Source organism: Pan troglodytes, chromosome 23, assembly GCF_028858775.2.
Source record: "Pan troglodytes isolate AG18354 chromosome 23, NHGRI_mPanTro3-v2.0_pri, whole genome shotgun sequence".
NCBI lineage: Eukaryota > Metazoa > Chordata > Mammalia > Primates > Hominidae > Pan > Pan troglodytes.
Genome location: NC_086016.1, coordinates 52,346,056 through 52,361,052, shown reverse-complemented (window position 1 = coordinate 52,361,052; position 14,997 = coordinate 52,346,056). Strand labels below are relative to the sequence as shown.

The following is a 14,997-nucleotide window of genomic DNA, read 5'->3' as shown; positions in this document are numbered from 1 at the left end:
TGAGGGAGCCTGGGCAGGCGTCTGGGGTCCAGAGCGGCCCCACCTGCTGACTGGACATCTCAGGGCTGGTCTCCTTCCTCCTACCCCCTCCAGCCCACCCTCTTCATAGCAGAGGTGGCCAGTAAAAGTGTGTTTCTTGGAGCTGATTGTTTTTGCAGGGAGGACGGGGGTGTGAGTGTGTGTAGTGCCAGTACATGTGGTTTCACAGCCTCAGCACCAGCAGAAGGCAAATTTCCTCAGAGTTACATGTGCCCAGGGCTGCCTGTACCAGCCCACCTTACCTGTTACTGTCTTAAAAATTTGTGAACTTAGCCAGGTGCAGTGGCTCACGCCTGTAATCCCAGCACTTTGGGAGGGTGAGGTGGGCGGATCACGAGGTCAAGAGATCGAGACCATCCTGGCTAACACGGTGAAACCCCATCTCTACTAAAAATACAAAAAATTAGCCAGGCATGGTGGCCCGTGCCTGTAGTCCCAGCTACTCGGGAGGCTGAGGCAGGAGAGTGGTGTGAACCCAGGAGGCAGAGGTTGCAATGAGCCAAGATCGTGCCACTGCACTCCAGCCTGGGTGACAGAGCGAGACTCCATCTCAAAAAAAAATTTTTTTAATTTTTTTTTCTGTATCCATCTCTTACGGTTTTTCTGAGGTGGGGCAGTAAAATTTATATAATGTTTTTACCGTCTTAACCAGTTGTACAGCTTTGTAATGCTGTGTGTATTTTCACTGCTGCACAGCAAGTCTGCAGGAAACTCTGAACCCATTAAACAGCTCCCCATTCACTACACTTTTTTTTTTTTTTTTTTCCCGAGATGGAGTCTTGCTCTGTTGCTCAGGCTGGAGTGCAGTGGCACGATCTTGGCTCACTGCAACCTCCACCTCCCGGGTTCAAGCCATTCTCCTGCCTTAGCCTCCTGAGCAGCTGGGATTACAGATGCCCGCCACCACGCCCAGCTAATTTTTGTGTTTTTAGTAGAGTCAGGGTTTCACCATGTTGGCCAGGCTGGTCTTGAACTCCTGACCTCGTGATCTGCCTTTCTTGGCCTCCCAAAGTGTTGGGATTATAGGCATGAGCCACCGCACCTGGCCTCCACTTTCTGTCTCTAGGATTTTGGCCACTGTAGGGACCTCATGTAAGTGGAGTTGCACAGTGTTTTGTGATGGCTCATTTTACTCCACTTGGCGTCCTCGAGCGCCGTCCCTGTGGAGACAGTGTTTTGTGATGGCTCATTGCACTCCACACGGCGTCCTTGAGTGCCGTGCCTTCTGGAGCACGTGTCTGAGCTGCCTTCCTTTTTAAGGCTGAATGATGGGCAGGGGTCTGCACGGACGGTCTGTGTTTATCCTCCTCCGTTGGGGGCTCAGGCTCCTCTCCCCCTGGCTGTTGTGGATGTTGTTGCCGTGGACGGGGGTGTGGATGCCGCTGTGGACAGGCATGTGGATAGGCATGTGGATGTTGCCGTGGACAGGCATGTGGCTAGGCATGTGGATGTTGCCGTGGACAGGCATGTGGATAGGCATGTGGATGTTGCCGTGGACAGGGATGTGGATGCTGCCATGGACAGGAGTGTGGGTGATGCTGCCGTGGACAGGGATGTGGATGATGCTGCCATGAATAGGGGTGTAGATGCTGCCATGGACTGGGGTGTGGATGCTGCCATGGACACGGGTGTGGATGATGCTGCAGTGGATAGGGTTGTGGATGATGTACCCATGGACAGGGGTGTGGCTGATGCTGCCGTGGACGGGGGTGGATGCTGCCGTGGATAGGGGTGTGGATGATGCTGCCGTGGACCCGGGTGTGGATGCTGCCATGGACGGGAGTGTGGGCGATGCTGCCATGGACCTGGGTGTGGATGCTGCTGTGGACAGGAGTGTGGCTGATGCTGCTGTGGACAGGAGTGTGGCTGATGCTGTCGTGGACAGGGGGTGGATGCTGCCGTGGATAGGGGTGTGGATGATGCTGCCGTGGACCCGGGTGTGGATGCTGCCATGGACGGGAGTGTGGGCGATGCTGCCGTGGACCTGGGTGTGGATGCTGCTGTGGACAGGGGTGTGGATGATGCTGCCATGGGTGTGTGTGGGTGATGCTGCCATGGACAGGGGTGTGGGTGATGCTGCCGTGGACCTGGATGTGGATGCTGCTGTGGACGGGGGTGTGGGTGATGGTGCCATGGGTGGGTGTGGGTGATGCTGCCATGGACAGGGGGTGTGGATGATGCTGCTGTGGACCTGGATGTGGATGCTGCTGTGGACGGGGGTGTGGGTGATGGTGCCATGGGTGGGTGTGGGTGATGCTGCCGTGGACAGGGGGTGTGGATGATGCTGCCGTGGACAGGGGGTGTGGATGATGCTGCTGTGGATAGGGGTGTGGATGATGATGCCGTGGACGGGGGTGTGGGCGATGCTGCCGTGGACAGGGGGTGTGGATGATGCTGCTGTGGACCTGGGTGTGGATGCTGTTGTGGACGGGGGTGTGGGTGATGGTGCCATGGGTGGGTGTGGGCGATGCTGCCGTGGACCTGGGTGTGGATGATGCTGCTGTGGAACTGGGTGTGGATGCTGCTGTGGACGGGGGTGTGGATGCTGCTGCTGTGGACGGGGGTGTGGGCGATGCTGCCGTGGACCTGGGTGTGGTTGATGCTGCTGTGGACCTGGGTGTGGATGCTGCTGTGGACAGGGGTGTGGATGATGCTGCCATGGGTGGGTGTGGGTGATGCTGCCATGGACAGGGGTGTGGGTGATGCTTCCGTGGACAGGGGGTGTGGATGATGCTGCTGTGGACCTGGGTGTGGATGCTGTTGTGGACGGGGGTGTGGGTGATGGTGCCATGGGTGGGTGTGGGCGATGCTGCCGTGGACCTGGGTGTGGATGATGCTGCTGTGGAACTGGGTGTGGATGCTGCTGTGGACGGGGGTGTGGATGCTGCTGCTGTGGACGGGGGTGTGGGCGATGCTGCCGTGGACCTGGGTGTGGATGATGCTGCCGTGGACCTGGGTGTGGATGCTGCTGTGGACAGGGGTGTGGATGATGCTGCCATGGGTGGGTGTGGGTGATGCTGCCATGGACAGGGGTGTGGGTGATGCTTCTGTGGACAGGGGGTGTGGATGATGCTGCTGTGGACCTGGGTGTGGATGCTGTTGTGGACGGGGGTGTGGGTGATGGTGCCATGGGTGGGTGTGGGTGATGCTGCTGTGGACAGGGGGTGTGGATGATGCTGCTGTGGACCTGGGTGTAGATGCTGCTGTGGACGGGGGTGTGGATGATGCTGCCGTGGATGGGTGTGGGTGATGCTGCTGTGAATAGGGGTGTGGATGATGATGCTGTGGACAAGGGGTGTGGATGCTGCCATGGATGGGGTATGGATGATGCTGCCATGGACAGGGGATGTGGATGATGCTGCAGTGGACCTGGATGTGGATGCTGCTGTGGACAGGGGTGTGGATGATGCTGCCATGAACAGGGATGTGGATGCTGCCATGGACCTGGGTGTGGTGCTGCCATGGACAGGGTATGGATGCTGTTGTGTACATGGGTGTACAAATCTTATTTTGTTTGTAACAGAAGAATATGAGTGAATCACCATCTTGAGGGCCACTGGCGTGGCCTGGGGTGCTCTTCCAGGGCTGGGCCAGTCGGATACCCCCGGCCATGCCCAGGACCCCAGGCAGGTGCCCTGGAACACTTTCCACATGAGTTGTCCTGATAGAATCGATCGTGCTGGTATTCACAGCAGCAGCATCCACAAAAGGCTGGGTGGTGAGCTGACATTCGTACCTGGCTATGTTTCTTAGAGTTTATTGTTTTGAATCACTTCCATTCTTCTGTTCATGCCCATTCCCGAGAGAAAGCACCCTGGTGCTGAGGTGCAGGTCACCACGTCTGCTCATGGCCTCTCTTCTGCACCCCTCGCAGCCCCCCTGGCCACAGAGAGGAGCCTTACCTGACGGAGGCGGGAAGGGACGCTTTCGACAAGTTCTGCAGGCTCCGCCAAGGGGAGCTCCAGCTGCTTGCTGGGGGCGTCCTACAGGCCCCGCAGCCCGTGCTGGTGAAGGAGTGCGAGCTGGTGAAAGACGTGCTGAACGTCTTGATTGGGGTCGTGTCTGCCACGTTTTCCCTCTGCCAGGTGAGAACTGCTCACTCCCCGCCACAGTGGTGTGGGGCTGGCCTGCCCTCCACCACGCAGTGCCCAGCCCTTTATGGGGCAGAACAAGCCCCAGTGCAGGGAGTGGGGAGTGGCAGGGAAGGCCAGCTCCCAGGGCCACCAGTGATGACAGCCAGCATCATCCCATTTTGGTTCTAAAAAGTGTTAATTTATTAATGTCCTTTTAAAAAACTGCAGAGAAATAACATGTTTATTGCTGTCGGCAAAGCGATAGAAAATGTTCCTCCCCCCATTTCCATTTCCGTCCTGAAGTGCCAGGCGCCTTCCGAGCCTTCCCACCGCTCGGGAGGAGCATCTGCCTGCCGAGAGTGTCCCGAGACTGGGGCCTGCGCTGCTCTTCTCACTGGATGCGGTGTCATCCGGGACGGGGCCGGGCCTTACTGGTTCTGGCACCAGCTGCAGTTTAGCCAGCCCTCTTGCTGGGCACTGGAGAAGTGAATGGATATATTCAGAAAAATGAAGTCTTGCTCTGCAGCTTTTTCATTTAAGTGCTCATCCCCTTCCTTTGTCTTAAATGTTCTTTTATGGTGGCCATTCTTAGACTTCAGAATGGACTAGAAGCACAGCCAGTGACTGCCCCAGAAAAGCGCTCACCAGCAAGCTCCAGCTGCTGCCGGCGCTGAGGGCGCCTGTTCTCAACACCGTGCTCACAGCTCATCTTGTCTGTTGTGGGGATAGCCTTATTGTGTGGAACCAACCCTGACTGTCTTTTTTTTTTTTTGAGACAGGGTCTCTCTCTTGCCCAGGCTGGAGTGCAGTGGCACCATCACAGCTCACAGTAGCCTCGACCTCCTGGGCTGAATCTCAATCCTCCCACCTTAGCCTCCACGTAGCTGGGACTACAGGCACGTGCCACCACACTCAGCTCATTTTTTTCTTTTCTTTTTCTTTTTCTTTTTTTTTTTTTTTTTTTGAGACAGAGTCTCGCTCTGTTGCCCATTCTGGAGTGTAATGGCACGGTCTCGGCTCACTGCAAACTCTGCCTCCCAGGTTCAAGCAATTCTCCTGCCTCAGCCTCCCGAGTAGCTGGGATTACAGGTGCATGTCACTACGGCCGGCTAATTTTTGTATTTTTAGTAGAGACGGGGTTTCACCATGTTGCTCAGGCTGGTCTCTTGACTCCTGACCTGAGGTGATTTGCCCACCTCAGCCTCCCAAAGTGCTAGGATTACAGGCGTGAGCCACCACGCCCGGCCCACCCAGCTAATTTTTAAAATGCCTGAAGAGATGGGGTCTTGCCGTGTTGCCCAGGCTGGTGTTGAACTCCTGGGCTCAAGTGATCTGCCTGCCTCAGCCTCCCAAAGTCCTGGGATTGCAAGTGTGAGCCGCCACGCCCGGCCCCTACTTTTCATTTCTGATTTTAGTAACTTGATTTTTTTCTCTTGTTTTCATAGTCATCTTTTTTTTTTTTTTTTTTTTTGAGATGGAGTCTCGCTCTGTGGCCCAGGCTGGAGGGCAGTGGCGCGATCTCGGCTCACTCCAAGCTCCGCCTCCCGGGTTCACACCATTCTCCTGCCTCAGCCTCCCTGAGTAGCTGGGACTACAGGCACCCGCCACCGCGCCCGGCTAATTTTTTGTATTTTTAGTAGAGACGGGGTTTCACCATGTTAGCCAGGATGGTCTTGATCTCCTGACATTGTGATCCGCCCGTCTCGGCCTCCCAAAGTGCTGGGATTACAGGCGTGAACCATCGTGCCCGGCCCTAGTCATCTTTTTTCTTAATTATTCTAGCTAAGACTTGTCAATTTTGTTGATCTTTTCAAAGAGCCAGCTTTTTGTTTGGTTCTCTCTATTGTTTTTCTATTTTGTATTTTTTTTTTCTTTTTGAGACAGATTCTCACTCTGTCGCCCAGGCTGGAGTGCAGTGGTGTGATCTCAGCTCACTGCAGCCTCTGCCTCCTGGGTTCAAGCGATTCTCCTGCCTCAGCCTCCCAAGTAGCTGGGACTACAGGCATGGACTACCACGCCTGGCTAATTTTTGTATTTTTAGTAGAGATGGGGTTTCACCATGTTGACCAGGCGGTCTCAAACTCCTGACCTCAAGTGATTTCACCCACCTTGGCCTCCCAAAGTGTTGGTGTTACAGGTGTGAGCCACTGTGCTTGGCCTACTCTGTATTTATTTCTGCTCTAATTATTATTTGTTTCCTTCTGCTAGTTTTGGGTTTAACTGCTTTTTTTTTTTTTTTTTTTTTGAGATAGAGTCTCGCTCTGTTGCCCAGGCTGGAGTGCAATGGCGTGATCTCAGCTCACTGCAACCTCTTCCTCCTGGGTTTAAGCAATTCTCCTGCCTCAGCCTCCTGAGTAGCTGGGATTATAGGCGTGCACTACCCCGCCCGGCTAATTTTTGTTTTTATTAGAGATGGGTTTTCACCATGTTGGTGAGGCTGGTCTCAAACCCCTGACCTCAAGTGATCCGCTTGCTTCGGCCTCCCAAAGTGCTGAGATTACAGATGTGAGCCACTGCGTCCAGCCTGTTTTTCTTTTCTTTTTTTTGGAGACAGGATCACCCAGGCTGGAGTGCAATGGCTCAAACATGACTCACTGCAGCCTCAACTTCCTAGGCTCAAATTGATCCTCCTGCCTCAGCCTCCTGAGTAGCTGGGACCAACAGGCATGCACCACCACGGCTGGCTAATTTTTAATTTTAATTTTTTTTTTTTTTGAGACGGAGTCTTGCTCTGTCTCCCAGGCTGGAGTACAAAGGCGTGATCTCAGCTCACTGCAACCTCTGCCTCCCGTATTCAACAATTCTCCTGCCTCAGCCTCCTGCATAGCTGGGACTACAGGTGCACGCCACCACGCCTGGCTAATTTTTGTATTTTTAGTAGAGACGGGGCTTTGCCATGTTGGCCAGGCTTGTCATGAACTCCTGACCTGAAGTGATCCACCCGCATTGGCCTCCTGAAGTGCTGGGATTACAGGCGTGAGCCACCATGCCTGGCCTAACTTTTAAAATTTTTTTAGAGATGGGGGTCTTGCTATGTTGCCCAGGCTGGTCTCAGACTTCTGGGCTCAAGTGATCCTCCTGCCTCAGCCTCCCAAAGTTCTGGGATTATAGGTGTGAGCCACTGTGCTTGGCCTAACAGCTCTTTTTAAAATATCTCTTTAGGGTATACACGGTGCTGTTGTGGTTTGGTATCTTGTTCCTTTGTAATGCGGGATATTTTTTTTCCTTTCTAACGTGGGTATTTGCGGCTGTAACCTCCCTTCTGGCTTCTGCTATACCCCATTCGTTTTGGTTGTCATGAGCCCTCTATTGGGGGTCTCCACTCTCTGGTTATAAACATACTGTGGAGAATGTCCTGTGGCGAGTCTTTGTGCATCTTCCATCATTTCTCTAATTCATCCCGAAGAGTCAAATGAGCAGGTCTCACGGCCGTCATGTTTTATAGCTTCTGCCCCAGGAGGCTGTCTGTGTACTTGTGTCCTGTGGAAGGTGTTCCGTTTTTTTCTACCCTTTTCTACACTTGGCATTTTAGACATGTATTTTTCAGTGTGGTCAGTGAGGATTTGTGCCTCGGTTTGGTCCCTCGGTGTGGGAGTTCTGGGTATGCCTTCTGGGCATTTGCTTTTGGGTCCTGGGGGCACTCTAGGTGGCGTGGGGTTGGGTGCAAGGGTGGAGGGAGACGGCACCTTACTGGGGGTCTGGGTGCCTGGCCTCTGTGACCGGTGTCCTCTGCCCCTGTGCAGCCGGCCCAGGCCTTTGTGGTGAAGCGGGGCGTCCACGTGTCAGGAGCGTCTCCCGAGAGCATCAGCAGCCTACTCTCGGAAGTGGCCGAGTATGGGACCTGCTACACGCGCCTGAGTCATTTCTCTCTGCAGTCCGTCCTGGACTCTTTGTACAGCAAGGGCCTCGTGTTCCAGGTATGGCCTTTGCCTCATGGTTGTCACACACCTTTGTGAGAACGGTGCACACGACCTGGAAGAGAGAATCTCAGAGGTCCTTCTGCAGGACCAGAGAGTCTAAACCTTTTCTTTCCTTGCTAACATCTGAAACCCGATAGTGGCTCTTGAGGGATGGGTCAGTGAGGATGTTTTACCTCACTAGAAACTTGGGGCAGATGTGTGTGGGCCCTGGGATATGTGGGCCCTGGGCTGTGTGGGCCCTGGGGTGTGTAGGAGGCAGGTGCAGCCAGCATTAGGGGTGCGCAGGGCAGGAAAGGCGTGAGTGGGGCTCTTGCTGCCTGCTCCCCAGTGGGCCCCGCACATTGTGGATGACTGACAGCGCAGGGCCCTCCTGTTGGGTGAATTTACATTGCTGGGAGTTCTGAGCCAAGTCTGGCTCCAGAAGCTGCTGTTTGGTGAGTCTTGAAGCTGGCTCATGTGCTGGGAAGAGGCCCATGGGACAGGGGCTGCACCTTGAGTGGGAGAGAATAGGCAGGTGGATGATGGGGCATTTGGGTTTGGGGGATTGAGAGGAGGGTGTTGGGGAAGGTGGGCAGAGAGCCCTGGAGGAGCCAGGCAGCGCAGCCTCCTTTGACTGTTGCTGCTGCAGCAGGGGCTGTCGGGTGGGGTGATGTGGTGAGGTGTAGGTTTTAGATGGGCTGTGGAGGTGGGCATGGTGGGAGCTGCACGGGGCAGGGAGAGCTTCTAGGCAGAGGCTCAGCCCTGAGGGACTTGAGAGCTAGAGGTGGTGGAGAAGGGGTCAGAGCAGGGGACGCTGAGAGGGGCTGGACTGTGGTTCTTGTTCATCCGGCAGGCATAGCCAGGCGGCTCCTGGGGTGGGTGGACTGAGATTGGTCCAGGGTGCCCCTGTCTTAGTGTGACCTGCAGGGCCTGCTGCTGTGGCGTTGCCCAGGATGCTGGTGCCACTGAGACAGCTGTGGTCGGAGCAGCTGCAGCCCTCACAGCACTAGTGTCTGTGCACAGAGCACGGCCGCCGTTTCCCCCCAAGCCCCTTTGCCACGCCCCTGGGGCAGCTGGGCTCAGATGAGAGGAAGGGTTGGTGGTGGGCGCCCCTGGGGCAGCTGGGCTCAGATGAGAGGAAGGGTTGGTGGTGGGCGCCCCTGGGGCAGCTGGGCTCAGATGAGAGGAAGGGTTGGTGGTGGGCCACAGCTTCTGGCTTCTTGTGGATGGGCCGCATTTCCACCTGGCCCGGTGGCGGGGCGGGGCTCACAGAGGCCCATTGCTTGGAAATGGAGCCCAGAGCTGAGGCAAGAAACAAAGCACTGTTCCCAGCACTGGTGCCCCTCAGGCCCTGGGCACAGCTGCGTCCATGTGCCTGGCCGCCCTCCTCCCAGCCTCTTTGCCCACAGGCCTTCACCAGTGGCCTGAGGAGGTACCTGCAGTATTACCGGGCCTGCGTCCTTTCCACTCCGCCCACCCTGAGCCTCCTCACCATTGGTTTTCTCTTCAAGAAACTTGGCCGGCAGCTCAGGTGAGCCTCAGCATGGCGGCTGAGCAGGGGACTTTGCGGGAGCGGTGTGGGGCTTGCTGGGTGGTGGAGGGTTTGCCCTGCTCCCTGGCAAGGAGGGCCTGTGAGAACAGCCCTCAGCAGGCGACTGGATGGCCCTTGGCCGGCCGAGTTCACCAGGTGCCCAGTGCTGAGCGGGTGTGTCTGCCGTGGGCCCACCACAGCTGGCCCCATCCAGGCCCTCCAGGTCCGGTGGCTCCTGCCTAATTGGCACACAGGGTCCCTGGAGATGTGGCGTCCGGTACACACAAGCTGGTTAGTGAGCAACCAGGCTCGGGGGCTATTGGCAGGTGCCATCAGAGAAGGAAGAGTGAGGAGCTGGGCGTTGGGAGCAGTGGGAGAGGTGACCTTCCAGGCCGAGGAGCAGAGTGTGGCAGCGCTGAGGAGACCCAAGGGCTGAGACACTGTGGGGCAGGGGAGCTGGGCTGTGAAGGGTGCGAGTTGTGGCAGATGCTTGGTACCAAGGGCTGAGACACTGTGGGGCAGGGGAGCTGTGCTGTGAAGGGTGCGAGTTGTGGCAGATGCTTGGTACCACTGTGTGGATGGGAGGGGCTCTCAGGTGCAGCCCCCAGAAGTGGGAGGATCAGGGTGATTCGTGTGTTGGCCAGATCCTGGGAGGGAGGGCCTGCTGGGTGTGGGTACTTCAGTGGGGTGTGTGTGGACAGTGCAGGGGCACAGGGCTGCGCACGAGTCCTGCAGGGAGCCCGTTTCTGGGTGGTTGGGGTGCATGTGGTTTTTAAAGCCTGCATCTAAAGTTAGTTGCCCCAGGGAGCATAAAGATACGTGGAGACTTTGCTCACGATCTGATCCAGGCCTGGGGACCCTGAGCCCGGTCACCTGGTCTCATCCTGCCTCTGGGTCTAGGTACCTGGCCGAGCTCTGTGGCGTTGGCGCTGTGCTCCCGGGCACCTGTGGAGGAGGCCCCAGGGCCGCGTTTCCCACCGTGAGTTGTGCGTCCCTGCTGAGTGTGTCAGCCTGGTGGGCTCCAGGAAACGGGGGTGGCTGAGCGTGTCCCTGGAGGGCTGCTGCCGGCAGGGCTGCGCCTCACTCCCAGCGCTGGGTGCGCTGAGCTGCCCCCCACCCCCTTTGCGGTCTGCAGGGCGTGAAGCTGCTGTCCTACCTCTACCAGGAGGCTCTGCACAACTGCAGCAACGAGCACTACCCTGTACTGCTGTCCCTGCTGAAGACCAGCTGCGAGCCCTACACCCGGTGGGCAGTGGGCTGGGCAGGCGCGGCGGGCGCGCACTCCCACCAGGCAGACACTTGAGAGCGGTCCCTTGTCAGACACCTGCTGAATGTGGGGGTCACACAGGAAGGGGAGGGCAGGATAGGTGGACTGGGCAGGAGCCCCCAACCCCCCACCCTGCCCCCACTCCACACCCCCCACCCTGCCCCCACCCCATCCCGCCCCTCATGGATGGCCACACCCCACTCCACCTCTCACAGCTACGCCCCCACGTTGCCCCTCACTGACAGCCACGCCCCTGCCCCGCCCCTCACTGACAGCCACGCCCCACCCACCTCTCCGTTGACCACACCTACCCCTGCTTTTCTCCCACTGCAGGTTCATCCACGACTGGGTGTACAGCGGGGTGTTCAGAGACGCTTATGGCGAGTTCATGATTCAGGTGAACCACGAGTACCTCAGCTTCCGAGGTAGGTGGCAGCTGATTGCGGGGCAGGGGTCCGTGCCTGTGGGCCTGGGTTCAGGGCCATGGCCATGCCGGCCACCCTGGTGTTCACCCTACCTTAGATAAGTCGTACTGGACACATGGCTACGTGCTCATCTCCAAAGAGGTGGAGGACTGTGTTCCCGTGTTTCTGAAGCACATTGCCTACGACATATACGTCTGCGGAAAGACCATTAACCTGCTGAAGCTCTGCTGCCCCCGGGTGAGGAGGGGCTCATGTGTGGGGAAGAGAGGGGCCGGTCTTCCTGGGGCTGAGTATGAGGCTGGGGCTGAGTGCTGGTGGCTGTGCTTGCATCCCCTTTGGCAGCATTACCTCTGTTGGTCCGACGTCCCTGTCCCCCGGATCTCGGTGATTTTCTCCCTTGAGGAGTTGAAGGAGATTGAGAAGGACTGTGCCGTCTACGTTGGGCGCATGGAGAGGGTGGCCCGCCACAGCTCTGTCAGCAAGGAGGAGAAGGTGCGTGGCACCACGGGTCTCAGGGGCTTTCTTCGCCCCTGCCTCTGCTTCCTGGGGTCTCAGGTTGGTGGGGCGGACATGAGGGCTGTGCAAGATGGGGGCCTCCCTTCTGGCATTTTCTGTCCTGGCGGTGGCCTGGGTGGGTGCCAAGGGGGAGTTGAGATGAAGGGTGGGTGCCAAGGGGGAGTTGAGATGAAGGGTGGGTGCCAAGGGGGAGTTGAGATGAAGGGTGGGTGCCAAGGGGGAGTTGAGATGAAGGGTGGGTGCCAAGGGGGAGTTGAGATGAAGGGTGGGTGCCAAGGGGGAGCTGAGATGAATGTCCGGAGCCAGATGCCAGGCAGGGGCTCTGTCTTCTCCTCCTGGGTCTGGGTGGCTCAGCCTGAAGCCCAGGCTTTGCTGGCGTGGGAAACTCCGCTGGGGCCTCCCCGGGCCCGCCAGCTGTGGACAGACAGTCCTGGCTGCACTCCAGATGGCCTTCGCCCTTTGCAAGCCCCCTTCCTGCTGGGAAGGGACAGTGTGTCAGGGACGGGCCACGCCTCTCCTGTGTCCTCTGGGAGGGGCTCGGTGGTACAATCAGTGCCATTCCCAGGAGCACCCTTTCTGGCCTGGTGCCTGGTGGGCAGCAGGGATACTTGGGCAGGGGCAGGCCTAAGAGGCTGAGCGGGGAAGCCCCCTTTTGAGGCCTCTTGGTTTCCTTCCAGGGTGGGCACACACAGCCTTGGGGTCCTCAGCCCCAGATGTCTCTGTGAGAGCCGGTCAGCTCCCGTCCATGGCCTGGAGCCAGCCTTGCCACTGCTGAGAGCCTGGGGGTGGGGAAGGGGGGGCGGGGGGGGGCGGTGTCCTGCCATCACCTGGTCCCTCCTCGAACCCTTGGACCATGTGTCTCCCCTGCCGGCCCTGAGTCCACAGGTGTCCTGGGCATCCTAGGTGAGGGGTCAGAGGATTAGGTTGCTTTTTTTTTCTTTGAGACGGGTCTCACTGTGTCAGCCAGGAGGCTGGAGTGCAGCGGCTCGAACATGGCTCACTGCAGCCTCCACCTCCCAGGCTCAAGGGATCCTCCTGCCTAAGCTCCCCTGACCCCCGCCAAATAGTTGATACTACAGGCACCTGCCACTACACCTGGCTAATTTTTGTATTTTTAGTAGGGATGGGTTTTTGCTATGTTGTCCAGGCTGGTCTTGAACTCCTAAGCTCATGTGATGTACCCACCTCGGCCTCCCAAAGTGCCAGGATTACAGGCGTGAGCCACTGCGCCCGGCCAGGATGTTTTGATTACCAGTTGTCTTTCTCAGGAATTACGTATGGAAATTGCAAAACAAGAATTAATCGCTCATGCCCGGGAAGCAGCATCCAGGGTCCTGAGTGCACTGAGTGGTGAGTGGCCCCAAGTCCTCCCTTCTGCAGTTCCGGGGGGCCTTGCTGGGGCCTCCTTGTGACAGTGCGCCCCTTACTGTCCCAATGTAGACCGGCAGATGTCAGAACGGATGGCCTTGGATGCCCGGAAGCGTGAGCAGTTTCAGAGGCTGAAAGAACAATTTGTGAAGGACCAGGAGGTGGGTAGGACCTGTCCCTGCGGGGTCACGCCTGTCAGTTCTGATTTCACAGGCCAGGCTCTATGTGTTTTATAGCGACGCCAGGCGGCCAGGCAGGAGGAGCTGGATGATGACTTCAGCTACGCCCGTGAACTCCGAGACAGGGAGAGGAGGCTGAAGTCCCTGGAGGAGGAGCTGGAGAGGAAGGCGAGGTAGGGCAGCCCGGGCTCCAGGCCCAGGGGTGCAGTGTGGCAGGGGCCCCATAGCTCTGGCTTAATCTTACTGATGATTTTACTTTTTGTTTTGAAAACCTTCAAACATACATTAAGGTAGAAAGACCAATATGCTGAACCCAGAGTGGCTGTGGGCGTTCTGCCTTATCCAGGCATCCTTAGCTGTTCTGCGCGTTGTCTTGTGGTGGTTTGTATGGATTAGGGTCCAGGCGAGGCCTGCGTACTGTTTGGGGTCCTGTCTCTTTATTTATCTTCTTTCTGAACATCTTTCCTTATTTATTTTTAAGTCTGTTATTGGTCTGACAGAGACAGGGCGTTTTTTTTGTTTTTTTTTTTTTTTTTTTTTGGAAACAGAGTCTTGCTCTGTCACCCAGGCTGGAGTGCAGTGGCACAATCTCGGCTCACTGTAACCTCTGCCTTCCAGGTTCAAGCAATTCTCCTGCCTCATCCTCCTGAGTAGCTGGGGTTACAGGCATCCACCACCACATCCAGCTAGTTTTTTGTATTTTTAGTACAGACGGGGTTTAACCATGTTGGCCAGGCTGGTCTCAAACTCCTGACCTCAGGTGATCCACCTGCCTCGGCCTCCCAAAGTGCTGGGATTACAGGCGCGAGCCACCGCGCTCGGCTGAGACAGGGCATTTGTCCAGCACAGCATCTGCGTCTGTCTCCCTGTGCTGTTATCAGCCTGTCCTGTGCTGTCATCAGGCTGTCCCAGGCTGAGTAGTGCTGGATCCTTCAAGGGGCTGTTCGGGGTTTTGGAGAGAGCCCCTCACGGGAGGGGCTGGCCGCTTCCTGCTCAGCCCCACGCGATGCTGTAGGTCCCAACCTTAGATCTGTTTATGGAGCGAGCGAGGGATGTGTGTGGAGGGGTGCGCGTGCCTGTGTGCACGCGTGTCCGTGTATGCATTTATGCATGAGTACGTGTTCATGCATGTATGTCAGTCAATACTGTCCTGTTAACACATGGAGAAAACCAGGCCTAGACACTACATCTCTGGCCTGTGGCAGCCAAATTAGAGCTGGCCAGTCCAGGTTTGAGCCCAGTTGCCTGCTGGTGAGAAGCTCAAAATCATGGGGCACGATCGGTGAAGCAGGCTTTGAATTCAGCAAATAAAGCGTTTGTGTTGGTTTTGCTTCATGTGCTTTTTTGCATTACTTTTCAGTTCTCAGGTTTGTACCTGTAGAAGGGGAAGAGGCCTAAACTTCTTAGAGGCCTGGGGCCCTCGGCCTCCTGCTCACCCCTTGCTTCAGGCCACACAGGATCTCATTCTGGTATTTGTCCAGCAGATGTTGCTGAGCCCTGGCTGGACGCTGACTCACCAGGGTCTCCCAGCCTGGCAGGTAGAAGGGCCTGCCTGGTGCTGCCCTGTAGGTGCTGTGAGGGCCCAGAGCTATCAGCCCCTGGTAGGGGGAGACGGGGGCGGGGGCCCACTAGGGCCTCTGTTATGGAGAACCATCCTGGCCTGAGGGGTGCCAGGTAGATGGGGTGGGGTGACTCTTGTG

The 14,997-nt window shown here is 57.0% G+C and overlaps 1 protein-coding gene across 6 annotated transcripts in view; it reads left to right on the top strand.

Moving 5' to 3' along the window:
- TUBGCP6 (tubulin gamma complex component 6) overlaps nt 1-14,997 on the top strand; it is a 28,390-nt gene that overhangs the window by 8,508 nt on the left and 4,885 nt on the right. For all 6 annotated transcript variants that reach the window (XR_010155992.1, XR_010155993.1, XR_010155991.1 and 3 more), the window contains exons 3-13: nt 3,914-4,124; nt 7,856-8,029; nt 9,421-9,542; nt 10,443-10,521; nt 10,678-10,787; nt 11,143-11,234; nt 11,332-11,471; nt 11,577-11,726; nt 13,019-13,100; nt 13,191-13,279; nt 13,355-13,470. Coding sequence is in view for 2 of the 6 variants with exons in the window: in XM_024352557.3 (XP_024208325.2) it covers nt 3,914-4,124; nt 7,856-8,029; nt 9,421-9,542; nt 10,443-10,521; nt 10,678-10,787; nt 11,143-11,234; nt 11,332-11,471; nt 11,577-11,726; nt 13,019-13,100; nt 13,191-13,279; nt 13,355-13,470 (1,365 nt within the window). In the remaining 4 variants the exon portion in view is untranslated. The remainder of the gene's footprint in view (nt 1-3,913; nt 4,125-7,855; nt 8,030-9,420; nt 9,543-10,442; nt 10,522-10,677; nt 10,788-11,142; nt 11,235-11,331; nt 11,472-11,576; nt 11,727-13,018; nt 13,101-13,190; nt 13,280-13,354; nt 13,471-14,997) is intronic.